At 44.8% G+C, this 25571-nt stretch overlaps 1 protein-coding gene across 3 annotated transcripts in view; it reads left to right on the plus strand.

Annotated features, from left to right (window-relative positions):
• The window catches only part of LOC139571666 (probable JmjC domain-containing histone demethylation protein 2C), a 222486-nt gene that overhangs the window by 165449 nt on the left and 31466 nt on the right, over positions 1-25571 (plus strand). For all 3 annotated transcript variants that reach the window (XM_071394748.1, XM_071394750.1, XM_071394749.1), the window contains exons 4-5: positions 17870-17975; positions 24758-24882. In XM_071394748.1, the coding sequence (XP_071250849.1) occupies positions 17870-17975; positions 24758-24882 (231 nt within the window). The remainder of the gene's footprint in view (positions 1-17869; positions 17976-24757; positions 24883-25571) is intronic.

The raw sequence follows: 25571 nt of genomic DNA on the forward strand, positions 1-25571 counted from the left end.
TAGACTGTCTAATGGATGGATGTATAGGTCAGGTATAGGCTGGTAGACTGTCTAATGGATGGATGTATAGGTCAGGTATAGGCTGGTAGACTGTCTAATGGATGGATGTATAGCTCAGGTATAGGCTGGTAGACTGTCTAATGGATGGATGTATAGGTCAGGTATAGGCTGGTAGACTGTCTAATGGATAGATGTATAGGTCAGGTATAGGCTGGTAGACTGTCTAATGGATGGATGTATAGGTCAGGTATAGACTGTCTAATGGATGGATGTATAGGTCAGGTATAGGCTGGTAGACTGTCTGTCTAATGGATGGATGTATAGATCAGGTATAGGCTGGTAGACTGTCTAATGGATGGATGTATAGGTCAGGTATAGACTGGTAGACTGTCTAATGGATGGATGTATAGGTCAGGTATAGGCTGGTAGACTGTCTAATGGATGGATGTATAGGTCAGGTATAGACTGGTAGACTGTCTAATGGATGGATGTATAGATCAGGTATAGGCTGGTAGACTGTCTAATGGATGGATGTATAGGTCAGGTATAGGCTGGTAGACTGTCTAATGGATGGATGTATAGGTCAGGTATAGACTGGTAGACTGTCTAATGGATGGATGTATAGGCTGGTAGACTGTCTGTCTAATGGATGGATGTATAGGTCAGGTATAGGCTGGTAGACTGTCTAATGGATGGATGTATAGGTCAGGTATAGGCTGGTAGACTGTCTAATGGATGGATGTATAGGTCAGGTATAGGCTGGTAGACTGTCTAATGGATGGATGTATAGGTCAGGTATAGGCTGGTAGACTGTCTAATGGATGGATGTATAGGTAGGTATAGGCTGGTAGACTGTCTGTGTAATGGATGGATGTATAGGTCAGGTATAGACTGGTAGACTGTCTAATGATGGATGTATAGGTCAGGTATAGGCTGGTAGACTGTCTAATGGATGGATGTATAGGTCAGGTATAGGCTGGTAGACTGTCTAATGGATGGATGTATAGGTAGGTATAGGCTGGTAGACTGTCTAATGGATGGATGTATAGGTCAGGTATAGGCTGGTAGACTGTCTAATGGATGGATGTATAGGTCAGGTATAGGCTGGTAGACTGTCTAATGGATGGATGTATAGGTCAGGTATAGACTGGTAGACTGTCTAATGGATGGATGTATAGGCTGGTAGACTGTCTGTCTAATGGATGGATGTATAGGTCAGGTATAGGCTGGTAGACTGTCTAATGGATGGATGTATAGGTCAGGTATAGGCTGGTAGACTGTCTAATGGATGGATGTATAGGTAGGTATAGGCTGGTAGACTGTCTGTCTAATGGATGGATGTATAGGTCAGGTATAGACTGGTAGACTGTCTAATGGATGGATGTATAGGTCAGGTATAGACTGGTAGACTGTCTAATGGATGGATGTATAGGCTGGTAGACTGTCTGTCTAATGGATGGATGTATAGGTCAGGTATAGGCTGGTAGACTGTCTAATGGATGGATGTATAGGTCATGTATAGGCTGGTAGACTGTCTAATGGATGGATGTATAGGTCAGGTATAGACTGGTAGACTGTCTAATGGATGGATGTATAGGCTGGTAGACTGTCTGTCTAATGGATGGATGTATAGGTCAGGTATAGGCTGGTAGACTGTCTGTCTAATGGATGGATGTATAGGTCAGGTATAGACTGGTAGACTGTCTAATGGATGGATGTATAGGTCAGGTATAGGCTGGTAGACTGTCTAATGGATGGATGTATAGGTCAGGTATAGGCTGGTAGACTGTCTAATGGATGGATGTATAGGCTGGTAGACTGTCTAATGGATGGATGTATAGATCAGGTATAGACTGGTAGACTGTCTAATGGATGGATGTATAGGTCAGGTATAGGCTGGTAGACTGTCTAATGGATGGATGTATAGGTCAGGTATAGGCTGGTAGACTGTCTAATGGATGGATGTATAGGTCAGGTATAGGCTGGTAGACTGTCTAATGGATGGATGTATAGCTCAGGTATAGGCTGGTAGACTGTCTAATGGATGGATGTATAGACTGGTAGACAGTCTAATGGATGGATGTATAGGTCAGGTATAGGCTGGTAGACTGTCTAATGGATGGATGTATAGGTCAGGTATAGGCTGGTAGACTGTCTGTCTAATGGTGGATGTATAGGTCAGGTATAGGCTGGTAGACTGTCTAATGGATGGATGTATAGGCTGGTAGACTGTCTAATGGATGGATGTATAGACTGGTAGACTGTCTAATGGATGGATGTATAGGTCAGGTATAGGCTGGTAGACTGTCTGTCTAATGGATGGATGTATAGATCAGGTATAGGCTGGTAGACTGTCTAATGGATGGATGTATAGGTCAGGTATAGACTGGTAGACTGTCTAATGGATGGATGTATAGGTCAGGTATAGGCTGGTAGACTGTCTAATGGATGGATGTATAGGTCAGGTATAGACTGGTAGACTGTCTAATGGATGGATGTATAGATCAGGTATAGGCTGGTAGACTGTCTAATGGATGGATGTATAGGTCAGGTATAGGCTGGTAGACTGTCTAATGGATGGATGTATAGGTCAGGTATAGACTGGTAGACTGTCTAATGGATGGATGTATAGGCTGGTAGACTGTCTGTCTAATGGATGGATGTATAGGTCAGGTATAGGCTGGTAGACTGTCTAATGGATGGATGTATAGGTCAGGTATAGGCTGGTAGACTGTCTAATGGATGGATGTATAGGTCAGGTATAGGCTGGTAGACTGTCTAATGGATGGATGTATAGGTCAGGTATAGGCTGGTAGACTGTCTAATGGATGGATGTATAGGTAGGTATAGGCTGGTAGACTGTCTAATGGATGGATGTATAGGTCAGGTATAGGCTGGTAGACTGTCTAATGGATGGATGTATAGGTCAGGTATAGACTGGTAGACTGTCTAATGGATGGATGTATAGGCTGGTAGACTGTCTGTCTAATGGATGGATGTATAGGTCAGGTATAGGCTGGTAGACTGTCTAATGGATGGATGTATAGGTCAGGTATAGGCTGGTAGACTGTCTAATGGATGGATGTATAGGTAGGTATAGGCTGGTAGACTGTCTGTCTAATGGATGGATGTATAGGTCAGGTATAGACTGGTAGACTGTCTAATGGATGGATGTATAGGTCAGGTATAGACTGGTAGACTGTCTAATGGATGGATGTATAGGCTGGTAGACTGTCTGTCTAATGGATGGATGTATAGGTCAGGTATAGGCTGGTAGACTGTCTAATGGATGGATGTATAGGTCATGTATAGGCTGGTAGACTGTCTAATGGATGGATGTATAGGTCAGGTATAGACTGGTAGACTGTCTAATGGATGGATGTATAGGCTGGTAGACTGTCTGTCTAATGGATGGATGTATAGGTCAGGTATAGGCTGGTAGACTGTCTGTCTAATGGATGGATGTATAGGTCAGGTATAGACTGGTAGACTGTCTAATGGATGGATGTATAGGTCAGGTATAGGCTGGTAGACTGTCTAATGGATGGATGTATAGGTCAGGTATAGGCTGGTAGACTGTCTAATGGATGGATGTATAGGCTGGTAGACTGTCTAATGGATGGATGTATAGATCAGGTATAGACTGGTAGACTGTCTAATGGATGGATGTATAGGTCAGGTATAGGCTGGTAGACTGTCTAATGGATAGATGTATAGGTCAGGTATAGGCTGGTAGACTGTCTAATGGATGGATGTATAGGTCAGGTATAGACTGGTAGACTGTCTAATGGATGGATGTATAGGTCAGGTATAGGCTGGTAGACTGTCTAATGGATGGATGTATAGGTCAGGTATAGGCTGGTAGACTGTCTAATGGATGGATGTATAGCTCAGGTATAGGCTGGTAGACTGTCTAATGGATGGATGTATAGACTGGTAGACTGTCTAATGGATGGATGTATAGGTCAGGTATAGGCTGGTAGACTGTCTAATGGATGGATGTATAGGTCAGGTATAGGCTGGTAGACTGTCTGTCTAATGGTGGATGTATAGGTCAGGTATAGGCTGGTAGACTGTCTAATGGATGGATGTATAGGCTGGTAGACTGTCTAATGGATGGATGTATAGACTGGTAGACTGTCTAATGGATGGATGTATAGGTCAGGTATAGGCTGGTAGACTGTCTGTCTAATGGATGGATGTATAGGTCAGGTATAGACTGGTAGACTGTCTAATGGATGGATGTATAGGTCAGGTATAGGCTGGTAGACTGTCTAATGGATGGATGTATAGGTCAGGTATAGGCTGGTAGACTGTCTAATGGATGGATGTATAGGCTGGTAGACTGTCTAATGGATGGATGTATAGATCAGGTATAGACTGGTAGACTGTCTAATGGATGGATGTATAGGTCAGGTATAGGCTGGTAGACTGTCTAATGGATGGATGTATAGGTCAGGTATAGGCTGGTAGACTGTCTAATGGATGGATGTATAGGTCAGGTATAGGCTGGTAGACTGTCTAATGGATGGATGTATAGCTCAGGTATAGGCTGGTAGACTGTCTAATGGATGGATGTATAGGTCAGGTATAGGCTGGTAGACTGTCTAATGGATAGATGTATAGGTCAGGTATAGGCTGGTAGACTGTCTAATGGATGGATGTATAGGTCAGGTATAGACTGGTAGACTGTCTAATGGATGGATGTATAGGTCAGGTATAGGCTGGTAGACTGTCTGTCTAATGGATGGATGTATAGATCAGGTATAGGCTGGTAGACTGTCTAATGGATGGATGTATAGGTCAGGTATAGACTGGTAGACTGTCTAATGGATGGATGTATAGGTCAGGTATAGGCTGGTAGACTGTCTAATGGATGGATGTATAGGTCAGGTATAGACTGGTAGACTGTCTAATGGATGGATGTATAGATCAGGTATAGGCTGGTAGACTGTCTAATGGATGGATGTATAGGTCAGGTATAGGCTGGTAGACTGTCTAATGGATGGATGTATAGGTCAGGTATAGACTGGTAGACTGTCTAATGGATGGATGTATAGGCTGGTAGACTGTCTGTCTAATGGATGGATGTATAGGTCAGGTATAGGCTGGTAGACTGTCTAATGGATGGATGTATAGGTCAGGTATAGGCTGGTAGACTGTCTAATGGATGGATGTATAGGTCAGGTATAGGCTGGTAGACTGTCTAATGGATGGATGTATAGGTCAGGTATAGGCTGGTAGACTGTCTAATGGATGGATGTATAGGTAGGTATAGGCTGGTAGACTGTCTGTGTAATGGATGGATGTATAGGTCAGGTATAGACTGGTAGACTGTCTAATGATGGATGTATAGGTCAGGTATAGGCTGGTAGACTGTCTAATGGATGGATGTATAGGTCAGGTATAGGCTGGTAGACTGTCTAATGGATGGATGTATAGGTAGGTATAGGCTGGTAGACTGTCTAATGGATGGATGTATAGGTCAGGTATAGGCTGGTAGACTGTCTAATGGATGGATGTATAGGTCAGGTATAGGCTGGTAGACTGTCTAATGGATGGATGTATAGGTCAGGTATAGACTGGTAGACTGTCTAATGGATGGATGTATAGGTCAGGTATAGGCTGGTAGACTGTCTAATGGATGGATGTATAGGTAGGTATAGGCTGGTAGACTGTCTGTCTAATGGATGGATGTATAGGTCAGGTATAGACTGGTAGACTGTCTAATGGATGGATGTATAGGTCAGGTATAGACTGGTAGACTGTCTAATGGATGGATGTATAGGCTGGTAGACTGTCTGTCTAATGGATGGATGTATAGGTCAGGTATAGGCTGGTAGACTGTCTAATGGATGGATGTATAGGTCAGGTATAGGCTGGTAGACTGTCTAATGGATGGATGTATAGGTCAGGTATAGACTGGTAGACTGTCTAATGGATGGATGTATAGGCTGGTAGACTGTCTGTCTAATGGATGGATGTATAGGTCAGGTATAGGCTGGTAGACTGTCTGTCTAATGGATGGATGTATAGGTCAGGTATAGACTGGTAGACTGTCTAATGGATGGATGTATAGGTCAGGTATAGGCTGGTAGACTGTCTAATGGATGGATGTATAGGTCAGGTATAGGCTGGTAGACTGTCTAATGGATGGATGTATAGGCTGGTAGACTGTCTAATGGATGGATGTATAGATCAGGTATAGACTGGTAGACTGTCTAATGGATGGATGTATAGGTCAGGTATAGGCTGGTAGACTGTCTAATGGATGGATGTATAGGTCAGGTATAGGCTGGTAGACTGTCTAATGGATGGATGTATAGGTCAGGTATAGGCTGGTAGACTGTCTAATGGATGGATGTATAGGTCAGGTATAGGCTGGTAGACTGTCTAATGGATGGATGTATAGCTCAGGTATAGGCTGGTAGACTGTCTAATGGATGGATGTATAGACTGGTAGACTGTCTAATGGATGGATGTATAGGTCAGGTATAGGCTGGTAGACTGTCTAATGGATGGATGTATAGGTCAGGTATAGGCTGGTAGACTGTCTGTCTAATGGTGGATGTATAGGTCAGGTATAGGCTGGTAGACTGTCTAATGGATGGATGTATAGGCTGGTAGACTGTCTAATGGATGGATGTATAGACTGGTAGACTGTCTAATGGATGGATGTATAGGTCAGGTATAGGCTGGTAGACTGTCTAATGGATGGATGTATAGGTCAGGTATAGGCTGGTAGACTGTCTAATGGATGGATGTATAGGTCAGGTATAGGCTGGTAGACTGTCTAATGGATGGATGTATAGGTCAGGTATAGGCTGGTAGACTGTATAATGGATAGATGTATAGGTCAGGTATAGGCTGGTAGACTGTCTAATGGATGGATGTATAGGTCAGGTATAGACTGGTAGACTGTCTAATGGATGGATGTATAGGTCAGGTATAGGCTGGTAGACTGTCTGTCTAATGGATGGATGTATAGATCAGGTATAGGCTGGTAGACTGTCTAATGGATGGATGTATAGGTCAGGTATAGACTGGTAGACTGTCTAATGGATGGATGTATAGGTCAGGTATAGGCTGGTAGACTGTCTGTCTAATGGATGGATGTATAGGTCAGGTATAGGCTGGTAGACTGTCTAATGGATGGATGTATAGGTCAGGTATAGGCTGGTAGACTGTCTAATGGATGGATGTATAGGTCAGGTATAGACTGGTAGACTGTCTAATGGATGGATGTATAGGTCAGGTATAGGCTGGTAGACTGTCTAATGGATGGATGTATAGGTCAGGTGTAGATTGGTAGACTGTCTAATGGATGGATGTATAGATCAGGTATAGGCTGGTAGACTGTCTAATGGATGGATGTATAGGTCAGGTATAGGCTGGTAGACTGTCTAATGGATGGATGTATAGGTCAGGTATAGACTGGTAGACTGTCTAATGGATGGATGTATAGGCTGGTAGACTGTCTGTCTAATGGATGGATGTATAGGTCAGGTATAGGCTGGTAGACTGTCTAATGGATGGATGTATAGGTCAGGTATAGGCTGGTAGACTGTCTAATGGATGGATGTATAGGTCAGGTATAGGCTGGTAGACTGTCTAATGGATGGATGTATAGGTAGGTATAGGCTGGTAGACTGTCTGTGTAATGGATGGATGTATAGGTCAGGTATAGACTGGTAGACTGTAATGATGGATGTATAGGTCAGGTATAGGCTGGTAGACTGTCTAATGGATGGATGTATAGGTCAGGTATAGGCTGGTAGACTGTCTAATGGATGGATGTATAGGTAGGTATAGGCTGGTAGACTGTCTAATGGATGGATGTATAGGTCAGGTATAGGCTGGTAGACTGTCTAATGGATGGATGTATAGGTCAGGTATAGGCTGGTAGACTGTCTAATGGATGGATGTATAGGTCAGGTATAGACTGGTAGACTGTCTAATGGATGGATGTATAGGCTGGTAGACTGTCTGTCTAATGGATGGATGTATAGGTCAGGTATAGGCTGGTAGACTGTCTAATGGATGGATGTATAGGTCAGGTATAGGCTGGTAGACTGTCTAATGGATGGATGTATAGGTAGGTATAGGCTGGTAGACTGTCTGTCTAATGGATGGATGTATAGGTCAGGTATAGACTGGTAGACTGTCTAATGGATGGATGTATAGGTCAGGTATAGGCTGGTAGACTGTCTAATGGATGGATGTATAGGTCAGGTATAGGCTGGTAGACTGTCTAATGGATGGATGTATAGGTCAGGTATAGGCTGGTAGACTGTCTAATGGATGGATGTATAGGTAGGTATAGGCTGGTAGACTGTCTAATGGATGGATGTATAGGTCAGGTATAGACTGGTAGACTGTCTAATGGATGGATGTATAGGCTGGTAGACTGTCTGTCTAATGGATGGATGTATAGGTCAGGTATAGGCTGGTAGACTGTCTAATGGATGGATGTATAGGTCAGGTATAGGCTGGTAGACTGTCTAATGGATGGATGTATAGGTCAGGTATAGACTGTCTAATGGATGGATGTATAGGCTGGTAGACTGTCTGTCTAATGGATGGATGTATAGGTCAGGTATAGGCTGGTAGACTGTCTGTCTAATGGATGGATGTATAGGTCAGGTATAGACTGGTAGACTGTCTAATGGATGGATGTATAGGTCAGGTATAGGCTGGTAGACTGTCTAATGGATGGATGTATAGGTCAGGTATAGGCTGGTAGACTGTCTAATGGATGGATGTATAGGCTGGTAGACTGTCTAATGGATGGATGTATAGATCAGGTATAGACTGGTAGACTGTCTAATGGATGGATGTATAGGTCAGGTATAGGCTGGTAGACTGTCTAATGGATGGATGTATAGGTCAGGTATAGGCTGGTAGACTGTCTAATGGATGGATGTATAGGTCAGGTATAGGCTGGTAGACTGTCTAATGGATGGATGTATAGCTCAGGTATAGGCTGGTAGACTGTCTAATGGATGGATGTATAGACTGGTAGACTGTCTAATGGATGGATGTATAGGTCAGGTATAGGCTGGTAGACTGTCTAATGGATGGATGTATAGGTCAGGTATGGGCTGGTAGACTGTCTGTCTAATGGTGGATGTATAGGTCAGGTATAGGCTGGTAGACTGTCTAATGGATGGATGTATAGGCTGGTAGACTGTCTAATGGATGGATGTATAGACTGGTAGACTGTCTAATGGATGTATGTATAGGTCAGGTATAGGCTGGTAGACTGTCTAATGGATGGATGTATAGGTCAGGTATAGGCTGGTAGACTGTCTAATGGATGGATGTATAGGTCAGGTATAGGCTGGTAGACTGTCTAATGGATGGATGTATAGGTCAGGTATAGGCTGGTAGACTGTCTGTCTAATGGATGGATGTATAGGTCAGGTATAGGCTGGTAGACTGTCTAATGGATGGATATATAGGTCAGGTATAGGCTGGTAGACTGTCTAATGGATGGATGTATAGGTCAGGTATAGGCTGGTAGACTGTCTAATGGATGGATGTATAGGTCAGGTATAGGCTGGTAGACTGTCTAATGGATGGATGTATAGGTCAGGTATAGGCTGGTAGACTGTCTAATGGATGGATGTATAGGTCAGGTATAGACTGGTAGACTGTCTAATGGATGGATGTATAGATCAGGTATAGGCTGGTAGACTGTCTGTCTAATGGATGGATGTATAGCTCAGGTATAGGCTGGTAGACTGTCTAATGGATGGATGTATAGGTCAGGTATAGACTGGTAGACTGTCTAATGGATGGATGTATAGATCAGGTATAGGCTGGTAGACTGTCTGTCTAATGGATGGATGTATAGCTCAGGTATAGACTGGTAGACTGTCTAATGGATGGATGTATAGGTCAGGTATAGACTGGTAGACTGTCTAATGGATGGATGTATAGGTCAGGTATAGGCTGGTAGACTGTCTAATGGATGGATGTATAGGTCAGGTATAGACTGGTAGACTGTCTAATGGATGGATGTATAGGCCAGGTATAGGCTGGTAGACTGTCTAATGGATGGATGTATAGGTCAGGTATAGGCTGGTAGACTGTCTAATGGATGGATGTATAGGTCAGGTATAGACTGGTAGACTGTAATGGATGGATGTATAGGTCAGGTATAGGCTGGTAGACTGTCTAATGGATGGATGTATAGGTCAGGTATAGGCTGGTAGACTGTCTGTCTAATGGATGGATGTATAGGTCAGGTATAGACTGGTAGACTGTCTAATGGATGGATGTATAGGTCAGGTATAGGCTGGTAGACTGTCTAATGGATGGATGTATAGGTCAGGTATAGGCTGGTAGACTGTCTAATGGATGGATGTATAGGTAGGTATAGGCTGGTAGACTGTCTGTCTAATGGATGGATGTATAGGTCAGGTATAGACTGGTAGACTGTCTAATGGATGGATGTATAGGTCAGGTATAGGCTGGTAGACTGTCAAATGGATGGATGTATAGGTCAGGTATAGGCTGGTAGACTGTCTAATGGATGGATGTATAGGTCAGGTATAGGCTGGTAGACTGTCTAATGGATGGATGTATAGGTCAGGTATAGGCTGGTAGACTGTCTAATGGATGGATGTATAGGTCAGGTATAGACTGGTAGACTGTCTAATGGATGGATGTATAGGTCAGGTATAGACTGGTAGACTGTCTAATGGATGGATTCACCTTATCATAAGGTGAATGCACCAATTTGTAAGTCGCTCTGGATAAGAGCGTCTGCTAAATGACTTAAATGTAAATGTAATGGATGGATGTATAGGTCAGGTATAGACTGGTAGACTGTCTAATGGATGGATGTATAGGTCAGGTATAGGCTGGTAGACTGTCTAATGGATGGATGTATAGGTCAGGTATAGGCTGGTAGACTGTCTAATGGATGGATGTATAGGTCAGGTATAGGCTGGTAGACTGTCTAATGGATGGATGTATAGGTCAGGTATAGGCTGGTAGACTGTCTAATGGATGGATGTATAGGTCAGGTATAGGCTGGTAGACTGTCTGTCTAATGGTGGATGTATAGGTCAGGTATAGGCTGGTAGACTGTCTAATGGATGGATGGATTGTGAGGAGTTCTAGATCAGGTGAACAGAATGACTTGAGTTCCTGTGTGTTGTTATGATGATCACACCACTTCTCGTTAATCATAAGGCATACCCCCCCGCCCCTCTTCTTACCGGAAAGATGTTTGTTTCTGTCGGCGCGATGCATGAAGAAACCAGCTGGCTGCACCGACTCCGTTAGCGTCCCTTGAGTTAGCCATGTTTCCGTGAAGCAGAGCACGTTGCAATCCCTGATGTCTCTCTGGAATGCTACCCGTGCTCGGATTTCATCAACCTTATTGTCAAGAGACTGGACATTGGCGAGTAGTATGCTAGGGAGTGGAGCGCGATGTGCCCGTCTCCGAAGCCTGACCACGAGACCGCCTCGTTTGCCCCTTTTTCGGCGTCGCACAGGGTCGCCGGCTGGGATCAGATCCATTGTATTGGGTGGAAGGCAAAACACTGGATCCGTTTCGGGAAAGTCATATTCCTGGTAGGAACGATGATGAGTTGACGTTAATCGTATATTCAGTAGTTCCTCCCGACTGTATGTAATGAAACCTAAGATTACCTGGGGTACCGATGTAAGAAATAACACATAAAAGAACAAAATACTGCATATTTTCCAAGGAACGCGAAGCGAGGCGGCCATCTCTTTTCGGCGCCGGAAACCAATCAGGTCAGGTATAGACTGGTAGACTGTCTAATGGATGGATGTATAGATCAGGTATAGGCTGGTAGACTGTCTGTCTAATGGATGGATGTATAGGTCAGGTATAGACTGGTAGACTGTCTAATGGATGGATGTATAGGTCAGGTATAGACTGGTAGACTGTCTAATGGATGGATGTATAGGTCAGGTATAGACTGGTAGACTGTCTAATGGATGGATGTATAGATCAGGTATAGGCTGGTAGACTGTCTGTCTAATGGATGGATGTATAGCTCAGGTATAGGCTGGTAGACTGTCTAATGGATGGATGTATAGACTGGTAGACTGTCTAATGGATGGATGTATAGGTCAGGTATAGGCTGGTAGACTGTCTAATGGATGGATGTATAGGTCAGGTATAGGCTGGTAGACTGTCTAATGGATGGATGTATAGGTCAGGTATAGGCTGGTAGACTGTCTAATGGATGGATGTATAGGTCAGGTATAGGCTGGTAGACTGTCTAATGGATGGATGTATAGGTCAGGTATAGGCTGGTAGACTGTCTGTCTAATGGATGGATGTATAGGTCAGGTATAGGCTGGTAGACTGTCTAATGGATGGATATATAGGTCAGGTATAGGCTGGTAGACTGTCTAATGGATGGATGTATAGGTCAGGTATAGGCTGGTAGACTGTCTAATGGATGGATGTATAGGTCAGGTATAGGCTGGTAGACTGTCTAATGGATGGATGTATAGGTCAGGTATAGGCTGGTAGACTGTCTAATGGATGGATGTACAGTGATCCCTCGCCACTTCGCGGTTCACTTATCGCGGATTCGCTATTTCGCGGATTTTCATAATGCATTTTTTATTTTTTTTTGGTGCATTGTGCTCTGCATTCTGATTCGCTAAAAACTCACTCCCGCTTCTTGTATCAAAACATGCTACGAATTGTGCTATCATTTTGTCGTCTCGTGCAGTTATGTGTACGTACATAAAACAGCTTGGCAAATTTACATTAAGTTGGCCAGGAAGGAAGGAAGGACTAACGCTTGGTCGCTTAGCAACCATGGTGCGAATGGCCACTGAACTTAAGCGAGTAGCTGAGGAATGGGACCCTTTGATGAGCCGTTCATTACAGTTCTCCAACGTAATCGATGGTGGCATGTCGGTGTACAAGGATCTTTTTGCAAAGAAGAAAAAAGAGCGACAACAGCTGCCTATCACTATGCTCTTCTCCCGAACAAACACACCTGCACCGCGGGCTTCAGAAGAAGAGAACACTGCAGAGCGCAGTCAGGATGCAGCGGCCCAGTCTGAAGAGCAGTGAAACGGCCTACACGTGAGTCACTGTATTTGTATACATGTAATAGTTGCTAATTGTAAAAAAAAAAGAAGTTTTCTATTTCGCGGATTTCACTTATCGCGGGTCATTTTCGGAACGTAACCCCCGCGATAAACGAGGGATTACTGTATAGGTCAGGTATAGGCTGGTAGACTGTCTAATGGATGGATGTATAGGTCAGGTATAGACTGGTAGACTGTCTAATGGATGGATGTATAGATCAGGTATAGGCTGGTTGGTTAATTATTGAATGAAGGATGGGACGTCATATGATATCCACACCGTTGTCCACACACACACACAGAGACACACACAGAGACACACACAGAGACACACACAGAGACACACACAGAGACACACACAGCACTTCAGCCACCTGATATGTGGATGCTCTCCTCAGCTGATTAGAGCCTGGAGTCCTGTCTGTCAGTCCTGTTTGTCTGTCCTGTCTGTCCTGTTTGTTGAGGATGTGGGCTTCCAAGGCCTGCACAGAGAGCAGAAGACTGTCTGAGCTGCCTCTCACACTCACACACACCCTCTCTCCCCCCCTGCCTTCCTGTCTCAGTAGTAGAAAGTTACGGGAAGAGGAAGCCTTGTTTTTCTGGGTCAGAGTAGTATCTGGAAGTATTTTAAATTCCATAACGCAGCAACACCCATCTGTACGTGTTTTCCACTGGAACAACTACAAGATCCTCTAACACACGGCTGTTACAGCCCAGCACAGAGAGAGGAGGAGGGCCAGAGAGGAAGACGAAGAGAGGAGGCGAGGAGGGCCAGAGAGGAAGAGGAGGGGAGGAGGGCCAGAGAGGAAGACCGAGAGAGGAGGGGAGGAGAGCCAGAGAGGAAGACGAAGAGAGAGAAGGGCCAGAGAGGAAGACATAGCAGACATTCGTATTTTAGAGCATGGGTGGAGTAGACATTGGTGCTGGAATACCTTGGTAGAGCATGGGTGGAGTAAACATTGGTGCTGGGTAACCTTGCTAGAGCATGGGTGGAGTAGACATTGGTGCTGGGTAACCTTGGTAGAGCATGGGTGGAGTAGGCATTGTGGTGCTGTAAAACCTTGGTAGAGCATGGGTGGAGTGGACATTGGTGCTGGGTAACCTTGCTAGAGCATGGGTGGAGTAGACATTGGTGCTGGATAACCTTGTTAGAGCATGGGTGGAGTAGACATTGTGGTGGTGTAACCTTGGTAGAGCATGGGTGGAGTAAACATTGGTGCTGGGTAACCTTGCTAGAGCATGGGTGGAGTAGACATTGGTGCTGGGTAACCTTGGTAGAGCATGGGTGGAGTGGACATTGGTGCTGGGTAACCTTGCTAGAGCATGGGTGGAGTAGACATTGGTGCTGGATAACCTTGTTAGAGCATGGGTGGAGTAGGCATTGTGGTGGTGTAACCTTGGTAGAGCATGGGTGGAGTAAACATTGGTGCTGGGTAACCTTGCTAGAGCATGGGTGGAGTAGACATTGTGGTGGTGTAACCTTGGTAGAGCATGGGTGGAGTAAACATTGGTGCTGGGTAACCTTGCTAGAGCATGGGTGGAGTAGACATTGTGGTGGTGTAACCTTGGTAGAGCATGGGTGGAGTAAACATTGGTGCTGGGTAACCTTGCTAGAGCATGGGTGGAGTAGACATTGGTGCTGGGTAACCTTGGTAGAGCATGGGTGGAGTGGACATTGGTGCTGGGTAACCTTGCTAGAGCATGGGTGGAGTAAACATTGGTGCTGGATAACCTTGCTAGAGCATGGGTGGAGTAGACATTGTGGTGGTGTAACCTTGGTAGCATGGGTGGAGTAAACATTGGTGCTGGGTAACCTTGCTAGAGCATGGGTGGAGTAGACATTGGTGCTGGGTAACCTTGGTAGAGCATGGGTGGAGTGGACATTGGTGCTGGGTAACCTTGCTAGAGCATGGGTGGAGTAGACATTGGTGCTGGAAAACCTTGGTAGAGCATGGGTGGAGTAGACATTGGTGCTGGGTAACCTTGGTAGAGCATGGGTGGAGTAGACATTGGTGCTGGGTAACCTTGGTAGAGCATGGGTGGAGTGGACATTGTGGTGCTGGAAAACCTTGGTAGAGCATGGGTGGAGTGGACATTGGTGCTGAATAACCTTGGTAGAGCATGGGTGGAGTAGACATTGTGGTGCTGGGTAACCTTGGTAGAGCATGGGTGGAGTAGACATTGGTGCTGGGTAACCTTGGTAGAGCATGGGTGGAGTAGGCATTGTGGTGCTGTAAAACCTTGGTAGAGCATGGGTGGAGTAGACATTGGTGCTGGGTAACCTTGGTAGAGCATGGGTGGAGTAGGCATTGGTGCTGGAAAAACCTTGGTAGAGCATGGGTGGAGTAGACATTGGTGCTGGAAAAACCTTGGTAGAGCATGGGTGGAGTAAACATTGGTGCTGGGTAACCTTGGTAGAGCATGGGTGGAGTAGACATTGGTGCTGGGTAACCGTGGTAGAGCATGGGTGGAGTAGACATTGGTGCTGGGTAACCTTGGTAGAGCATGGGTGGAGTAGACATTGGTGCTGGGTAACCTTGGTAGAGCATGGGTGGAGTAGACATTGGTGCTGGGTAACCTTGGTAGAGCATGGGTGGAGTAGACATTGGTGCTGGGTAACCTTGGTAGAGCATGGGTGGAGTAGACATTGGTGCTGGGTAACCTTGGTAGAGAATGGGTGGAGTAGGCATTGGTGCTGTAAAACCTTGGTAGAGCATGGGTGGAGTAGACATTGGTGCTGGGTAACCTTGGTAGAGCATGGGTGGAGTAGGCATTGGTGCTGGGTAACCTTGGTAGAGCATGGGTGGAGTAGACATTGGTGCTGGGTAACCTTGGTAGAGCATGGGTGGAGTAGGCATTGGTGCTGGAAAACCTTGGTAGAGCATGGGTGGAGTAGACATTGGTGCTGGGTAACCTTGGTAGAGCATGGGTGGAGTAGACATTGGTGCTGGGTAACCTTGGTAGAGCATGGGTGGAGTAGACATTGGTGCTGGGTAACCTTGGTAGAGCATGGGTGGAGTAGGCATTGGTGCTGGAAAAACCTTGGTAGAGCATGGGTGGAGTAGACATTGGTGCTGGAAAAACCTTGGTAGAGCATGGGTGGAGTAAACATTGGTGCTGGGTAACCTTGGTAGAGCATGGGTGGAGTAGACATTGGTGCTGGGTAACCTTGGTAGAGCATGGGTGGAGTAGACATTGGTGCTGGGTAACCTTGGTAGAGCATGGGTGGAGTAGACATTGGTGCTGGGTAACCTTGGTAGAGCATGGGTGGAGTAGACATTGGTGCTGGGTAACCTTGGTAGAGCATGGGTGGAGTAGACATTGGTGCTGGGTAACCTTGGTAGAGCATGGGTGGAGTAGACATTGGTGCTGGGTAACCTTGGTAGAGCATGGGTGGAGTAGGCATTGGTGCTGTAAAACCTTGGTAGAGCATGGGTGGAGTAGACATTGGTGCTGGGTAACCTTGGTAGAGCATGGGTGGAGTAGGCATTGGTGCTGGGTAACCTTGGTAGAGCATGGGTGGAGTAGGCATTGGTGCTGGGTAACCTTGGTAGAGCATGGGTGGAGTAGGCATTGGTGCTGGGTAACCTTGCTAGAGCATGGGTGGAGTAGACATTGGTGCTGGGTAACCTTGGTAGAGCATGGGTGGAGTAGTCATTGGTGCTGTAAAACCTTGGTAGAGCATGGGTGGAGTAGACATTGGTGCTGGGTAACCTTGCTAGAGCATGGGTGGAGTAGACATTGGTGCTGGGTAACCTTGGTAGAGCATGGGTGGAGTAGGCATTGGTGCTGGGTAACCTTGGTAGAGCATGGGTGGAGTAGACATTGGTGCTGGAAAACCTTGGTAGAGCATGGGTGGAGTAGACATTGGTGCTGGGTAACCTTGGTAGAGCATGGGTGGAGTAGACATTGGTGCTGGGTAACCTTGGTAGAGCATGGGTGGAGTAGACATTGGTGCTGGGTAACCTTGGTAGAGCATGGGTGGAGTAGACATTGGTGCTGGATAACCTTGGTAGAGCATGGGTGGAGTAAACATTGGTGCTGGGTAACCTTGGTAGAGCATGGGTGGAGTAGACATTGGTGCTGGGTAACCTTGGTAGAGCATGGGTGGAGTAAACATTGGTGCTGGGTAACCTTGGTAGAGCATGGGTGGAGTAGGCATTGGTGCTGGGTAACCTTGGTAGAGCATGGGTGGAGTAGGCATTGGTGCTGGGTAACCTTGGTAGAGCATGGGTGGAGTAGACATTGGTGCTGGGTAACCTTGGTAGAGCATGGGTGGAGTAGACATTGGTGCTGGAAAAACCTTGGTAGAGCATGGGTGGAGTAGACATTGTGGTGCTTATGAATTTCCTTTAATTTTCTGCCTCAGACCAGTGCCTACTTCTCACTTAAAACATGGTTTCTTGTTTTTAATTGTAGTAAATATGGTTGTAATGTATTGTCTGGTATAATGAATAGGTTCTCTCTCCAGTTGTAACCGACTGAAGGGTCTGTAGTATGTATATAATATGACTGTAACCTGGTCTGTAGTATGTATATAATATGACTGTAACCTGGTCTGTAGTATGTATATAATATGACTGTAACCTGGTCTGTAGTATGTATATAATATGACTGTAACCTGGTCTGTAGTATGTATATAATATGACTGTAACCTGGTCTGTAGTATGTATATAATATGACTGTAACCTGGTCTGTAGTATGTATATAATATGACTGTAACCTGGTCTGTAGTATGTATATAATATGACTGTAACCTGGTCTGTGTCTGCAGGATGAAGTGGACAGTTTGAGTCCTGTTCTCAGGGACAACCCGCAGCTTCATGAAGAGGTTCGGTTCTGGCTCAAAGATCAAAAGGTTCAGGACATTTTTCTGCAAGGTAAGAAACACTGATGTATTTAATATGTAACAAACCCAACCAACTTGTCTGTTCACTGTGCGATGTCCTTCAAACCCTATTCCCTATATAGAACACTACTGTTGACCAGAGCCCTATTCCCTATATAGAACACTACTGTTGACCAGAGCCCTATTCCCTATATAGAACACTACTGTATCCCAGAGCCCTATTCCCTATATAGAACACTACTGTTGACCAGAGCCCTATTCCCTATATAGAACACTACTGTTGACCAGAGCCCTATTCCCTATATAGAACACTACTGTTGACCAGGGCCCTATTCCCTATATAGAACACTACTGTTGACCAGAGCCCTATTCCCTATATAGAACACTACTGTTGACCAGGGCCCTATTCCCTATATAGAACACTACTGTTGACCAGAGCCCTATTCCCTATATAGAACACTACTGTTGACCAGGGCCCTATTCCCTATATAGAACACTACTGTATCCCAGAGCCCTATTCCCTATATAGAACACTACTGTTGACCAGAGCCCTATTCCCTATATAGAACACTACTGTTGACCAGAGCCCTATTCCCTATATAGAACACTACTGTTGACCAGGGCCCTATTCCCTATATAGAACACTACTGTTGACCAGAGCCCTATTCCCTATATAGAACACTACTGTTGACCAGGGCCCTATTCCCTATATAGAACACTACTGTTGACCAGAGCCCTATTCCCTATATAGAACACTACTGTTGACCAGGGCCCTATTCCCTATATAGAACACTACTGTTGACCAGAGCCCTATTCCCTATATAGAACACTACTGTTGACCAGAGCCCTATTCCCTATATAGAACACTACTGTTGACCAGAGCCCTATTCCCTATATAGAACACTACTGTTGACCAGAGCCCTATTCCCTATATAGAACACTACTGTTGACCAGGGCCCTATTCCCTATATAGAACACTACTGTTGACCAGAGCCCTATTCCCTATATAGAACACTACTGTTGACCAGGGCCCTATTCCCTATATAGAACACTACTGTTGACCAGAGCCCTATTCCCTATATAGAACACTACTGTTGACCAGAGCCCTATTCCCTATATAGAACACTACTGTTGACCAGAGCCCTATTCCCTATATAGAACACTACTGTTGACCAGAGCCCTATTCCCTATATAGAACACTACTGTTGACCAGAGCCCTATTCCCTATATAGAACACTACTGTTGACCAGAGCCCTATTCCCTATATAGAACACTACTGTTGACCAGAGCCCTATTCCCTATATAGAACACTACTGTTGACCAGAGCCCTATTCCCTATATAGAACACTACTGTTGACCAGAGCCCTATTCCCTATATAGAACACTACTGTTGACCAGAGCCCTATTCCCTATATAGAACACTACTGTTGACCAGGGCCCTATTCCCTATATAGAACACTACTGTTGACCAGGGCCCTATTCCCTATATAGAACACTACTGTTGACTAGAGCCCTATTCCCTATATAGAACACTACTGTTGACCAGAGCCCTATTCCCTATATAGAACACTACTGTTGACCAGAGCCCTATTCCCTATATAGAACACTACTGTTGACCAGGGCCCTATTCCCTATATAGAACACTACTGTTGACCAGAGCCCTATTCCCTATATAGAACACTACTGTTGACCAGAGCCCTATTCCCTATATAGAACACTACTGTTGACCAGAGCCCTATTCCCTATATAGAACACTACTGTTGACCAGAGCCCTATTCCCTATATAGAACACTACTGTTGACCAGGGCCCTATTCCCTATATAGAACACTACTGTTGACTAGAGCCCTATTCCCTATATAGAACACTACTGTTGACCAGAGCCCTATTCCCTATATAGAACACTACTGTTGACCAGGGCCCTATTCCCTATATAGAACACTACTGTTGACCAGGGCCCTATTCCCTATATAGAACACTACTGTTGACCAGGGCCCTATTCCCTATATAGAACACTACTGTTGACCAGGGCCCTATTCCCTATATAGAACACTACTGTTGACCAGAGCCCTATTCCCTATATAGAACACTACTGTTGACCAGAGCCCTATTCCCTACATAGAACACTACTGTTGACCAGAGCCCTATTCCCTCTATAGAACACTACTGTTGACCAGAGCCCTATTCCCTATATAGAACACTACTGTTGACCAGAGCCCTATTCCCTATATAGAACACTACTGTTGACCAGGGCCCTATTCCCTATATAGAACACTACTGTTGACTAGAGCCCTATTCCCTATATAGAACACTACTGTTGACCAGAGCCCTATTCCCTATATAGAACACTACTGTTGACCAGGGCCCTATTCCCTATATAGAACACTACTGTTGACCAGGGCCCTATTCCCTATATAGAACACTACTGTTGACCAGGGCCCTATTCCATATATAGAACACTACTGTTGACTAGAGCCCTATTCCCTATATAGAACACTACTGTTGACCAGAGCCCTATTCCCTATATAGAACACTACTGTTGACCAGAGCCCTATTCCCTATATAGAACACTACTGTTGACCAGAGCCCTATTCCCTATATAGAACACTACTGTTGACCAGGGCCCTATTCCCTATATAGAACACTACTGTTGACCAGGGCCCTATTCCCTATATAGAACACTACTGTTGACCAGAGCCCTATTCCCTATATAGAACACTACTGTTGACCAGGGCCCTATTCCCTATATAGAACACTACTGTTGACCAGAGCCCTATTCCCTATATAGAACACTACTGTTGACCAGAGCCCTATTCCCTATATAGAACACTACTGTTGACCAGGGCCCTATTCCCTATATAGAACACTACTGTTGACCAGAGCCCTATTCCCTATATAGAACACTACTGTTGACCAGGGCCCTATTCCCTATATAGAACACTACTGTTGACCAGAGCCCTATTCCCTATATAGAACACTACTGTTGACTAGAGCCCTATTCCCTATATAGAACACTACTGTTGACTAGAGCCCTATTCCCTATATAGAACAATACTGTTGACCAGAGCCCTATTCCCTATATAGAACACTACTGTATCCCAGAGCCCTATTCCCTATATAGAACACTACTGTTGACTAGAGCCCTATTCCCTATATAGAACAATACTGTTGACCAGAGCCCTATTCCCTATATAGAACACTACTGTATCCCAGAGCCCTATTCCCTATATAGAACACTACTGTTGACCAGAGCCCTATTCCCTATATATAACACTACTGTATCCCAGAGCCCTATTCCCTATATAGAACACTACTGTTGACCAGAGCCCTATTCCCTATATAGAACACTACTGTATCCCAGAGCCCTATTCCCTATATAGAACACTACTGTTGACCAGAGCCCTATTCCCTATATAGAACACTACTGTTGACCAGAGCCCTATTCCCTATATAGAACACTACTGTTGACCAGAGCCCTATTCCCTATATAGAACACTACTGTTGACTAGAGCCCTATTCCCTATATAGAACACTACTGTTGACCAGAGCCCTATTCCCTATATAGAACACTACTGTTGACCAGAGCCCTATTCCCTATATAGAACACTACTGTTGACTAGAGCCCTATTCCCTATATAGAACACTACTGTTGACTAGAGCCCTATTCCCTATATAGAACACTACTGTTGACTAGAGCCCTATTCCCTATATAGAACACTACTGTTGACCAGAGCCCTATTCCCTATATAGAACACTACTGTTGACCAGAGCCCTATTCCCTATATAGAACACTACTGTTGACTAGAGCCCTATTCCCTATATAGAACACTACTGTTGACTAGAGCCCTATTCCCTATATAGAACACTACTGTTGACTAGAGCCCTATTCCCTATATAGAACACTACTGTTGACTAGAGCCCTATTCCCTATATAGAACACTACTGTTGACCAGAGCCCTATTCCCTATATAGAACACTACTGTTGACCAGAGCCCTATTCCCTATATAGAACACTACTGTTGACCAGAGCCCTATTCCCTATATAGAACACTACTGTTGACCAGAGCCCTATTCCCTATATAGAACACTACTGTTGACTAGAGCCCTATTCCCTATATAGAACACTACTGTTGACTAGAGCCCTATTCCCTATATAGAACACTACTGTTGACTAGAGCCCTATTCTCTATATAGAACACTACTGTTGACCAGAGCCCTATTCCCTATATAGAACACTACTGTTGACCAGAGCCCTATTCCCTATATAGAACACTACTGTTGACTAGAGCCCTATTCCCTATATAGAACACTACTGTTGACTAGAGCCCTATTCCCTATATAGAACACTACTGTTGACTAGAGCCCTATTCCCTATATAGAACACTACTGTTGACCAGAGCCCTATTCCCTATATAGAACACTACTGTTGACCAGAGCCCTATTCCCTATATAGAACACTACTGTTGACTAGAGCCCTATTCCCTATATAGAACACTACTGTTGACTAGAGCCCTATTCCCTTTATAGAACACTACTGTTGACTAGAGCCCTATTCCCTATATAGAACACTACTGTTGACTAGAGCCCTATTCCCTATATAGAACACTACTGTTGACCAGAGCCCTATTCCCTATATAGAACACTACTGTTGACTAGAGCCCTATTCCCTATATAGAACACTACTGTTGACCAGAGCCCTATTCCCTATATAGAACACTACTGTTGACCAGAGCCCTATTCCCTATATAGAACACTACTGTTGACTAGAGCCCTATTCCCTATATAGAACACTACTGTTGACTAGAGCCCTATTCCCTATATAGAACACTACTGTTGACCAGAGCCCTATTCCCTATATAGAACACTACTGTTGACCAGAGCCCTATTCCCTATATAGAACACTACTGTTGACCAGAGCCCTATTCCCTATATAGAACACTACTGTTGACCAGAGCCCTATTCCCTATATAGAACACTACTGTTGACCAGAGCCCTATTCCCTATATAGAACACTACTGTTGACTAGAGCCCTATTCCCTATATAGAACACTACTGTTGACCAGAGCCCTATTCCCTATATAGAACACTACTGTTGACCAGAGCCCTATTCCCTATATAGAACACTACTGTTGACTAGAGCCCTATGGACCCTGTTCTGTAGTAGTGCGCTACATTGGTCGGTAGTCATAGTGATCAGAGTCCAATGAGCTCCCCACTGACATCACTGTGATGTGAATGTGATTCCACGTAGAGTAGAATACGAGGCCAAATGGATGTATTCAGGCCTCAGGGCTTTATAACAGACTGGAGGAAGCATTTTAATGTGTTTCTGCTGTTAGTCAGTGTGTTGTGAGGACCAGACTGTCTGTTAGTCAGTGTGTTGTGAGGACCAGACTGTCTGTTAGTCAGTGTGCTGTGAGGACTAGACTGTCTGTTAGTCAGTGTGCTGTGAGGACTAGACTGTCTGTTAGTCAGTGTGCTGTGAGGACTAGACTGTCTGTTAGTCAGTGTGCTGTGAGGACCAGACTGTCTGTTAGTCAGTGTGCTGTGAGGACCAGACTGTCTGTTAGTCTGTGTGCTGTGAGGACCAGACTGTCTGTTAGTCAGTGTGCTGTGAGGACCAGACTGTCTGTTAGTCAGTGTGCTGTGAGGACCAGACTGTCTGTTAGTCAGTGTGCTGTGAGGACTAGACTGTCTGTTAGTCAGTGTGCTGTGAGGACTAGACTGTCTGTTAGTCAGTGTGTTGTGAGGACCAGACTGTCTGTTAGTCAGTGTGCTGTGAGGACCAGACTGTCTGTTAGTCAGTGTGCTGTGAGGACCAGACTGTCTGTTAGTCAGTGTGCTGTGAGGACTAGACTGTCTGTTAGTCAGTGTGCTGTGAGGACCAGACTGTCTGTTAGTCAGTGTGCTGTGAGGACCAGACTGTCTGTTAGTCAGTGTGCTGTGAGGACCAGACTGTCTGTTAGTCAGTGTGTTGTGAGGACCAGACTGTCTGTTAGTCAGTGTGTTGTGAGGACCAGACTGTCTGTTAGTCAGTGTGCTGTGAGGACCAGACTGTCTGTTAGTCAGTGTGCTGTGAGGACCAGACTGTCTGTTAGTCAGTGTGCTGTGAGGACCAGACTGTCTGTTAGTCAGTGTGCTGTGAGGACCAGACTGTCTGTTAGTCAGTGTGTTGTGAGGACCAGACTGTCTGTTAGTCAGTGTGCTGTGAGGACCAGACTGTCTGTTAGTCAGTGTGCTGTGAGGACCAGACTGTCTGTTAGTCAGTGTGCTGTGAGGACCAGACTGTCTGTTAGTCAGTGTGCTGTGAGGACCAGACTGTCTGTTAGTCAGTGTGTTGTGAGGACCAGACTGTCTGTTAGTCAGTGTGCTGTGAGGACCAGACTGTCTGTTAGTCAGTGTGTTGTGAGGACCAGACTGTCTGTTAGTCAGTGTGTTGTGAGGACCAGACTGTCTGTTAGTCAGTGTGCTGTGAGGACCAGACTGTCTGTTAGTCAGTGTGTTGTGAGGACCAGACTGTCTGTTAGTCAGTGTGCTGTGAGGACCAGACTGTCTGTTAGTCAGTGTGTTGTGAGGACCAGACAGTCTGGCCAAGCTGCATGTACCTCATGGACCTCTCTGTGGTGTTAATGGACAGACAGTTGAAGCGTTTAAGGTCTCTGATAGTGAATGTGTATGGCGGGTTTGGAAGAATATCTAGCTTTGCTACAGTTGTCTGAATTGGTATCTGAAGCGGAATAGGTGACTTATTTCAGTCCGTATTTAACCCCCCACTATGCTGTGTAAACGTGTTGCTCCTGTCCTCTCTCCTCCAGGTCCGTATTCATTAAATGGTTACAGAGTCCGTGTTTACAGACAAGACTCGGCTACTCAGTGGTTCACCGGGATCATCACACATCATGACCTCTTCAGCCGTAATATGGTTGTGATGAACGACCAGGTAAATATACACCGCTCTTCATATTAAATACTCCTCTATACTCCTCTATACTCCTCTCTACATATTAAATACTCCTCTATACTCCTATATACTCCTCTCTACATATTAAATACTCCTCTATACTCCTCTATACTCCTCTCTACATATTAAATACTCCTCTATACTCCTCTCTTCATATTAAATACTCCTCTATACTCCTCTCTTCATATTAAATACTCCTCTATACTCCTCTATACTCCTCTATACTCCTCTCTTCATATGAAATACTCCTCTATACTCCTCTCTTCATATTACATACTCCTCTATACTCCTCTCTACATATTAAATACTCCTCTATACTCCTCTCTACATATTAAATACTCCTCTATACTCCTCTCTTCATATTAAATACTCCTCTATACTCCTCTATACTCCTCTCTTCATATTAAATACTCCTCTATACTCCTCTCTACATATTAAATACTCCTCTATACTCCTCTCTTCATATTAAATACTCCTCTATACTCCTCTCTTCATATTAAATACTCCTCTATACTCCTCTATACTCCTATTAAATACTCCTCTATACTCTTCTCTTCATATTAAATACTCCTCTATACTCCTCTCTTCATATTAAATACTCCTCTATACTCCTCTCTACATATTAAATACTCCTCTATACTCCTCTATACTCCTCTATACTCCTCTCT

The sequence above is a fragment of the Salvelinus alpinus genome, chromosome 3 (assembly GCF_045679555.1).
Source record: "Salvelinus alpinus chromosome 3, SLU_Salpinus.1, whole genome shotgun sequence".
In the NCBI taxonomy this organism is placed as follows: Eukaryota; Metazoa; Chordata; class Actinopteri; order Salmoniformes; family Salmonidae; genus Salvelinus; species Salvelinus alpinus.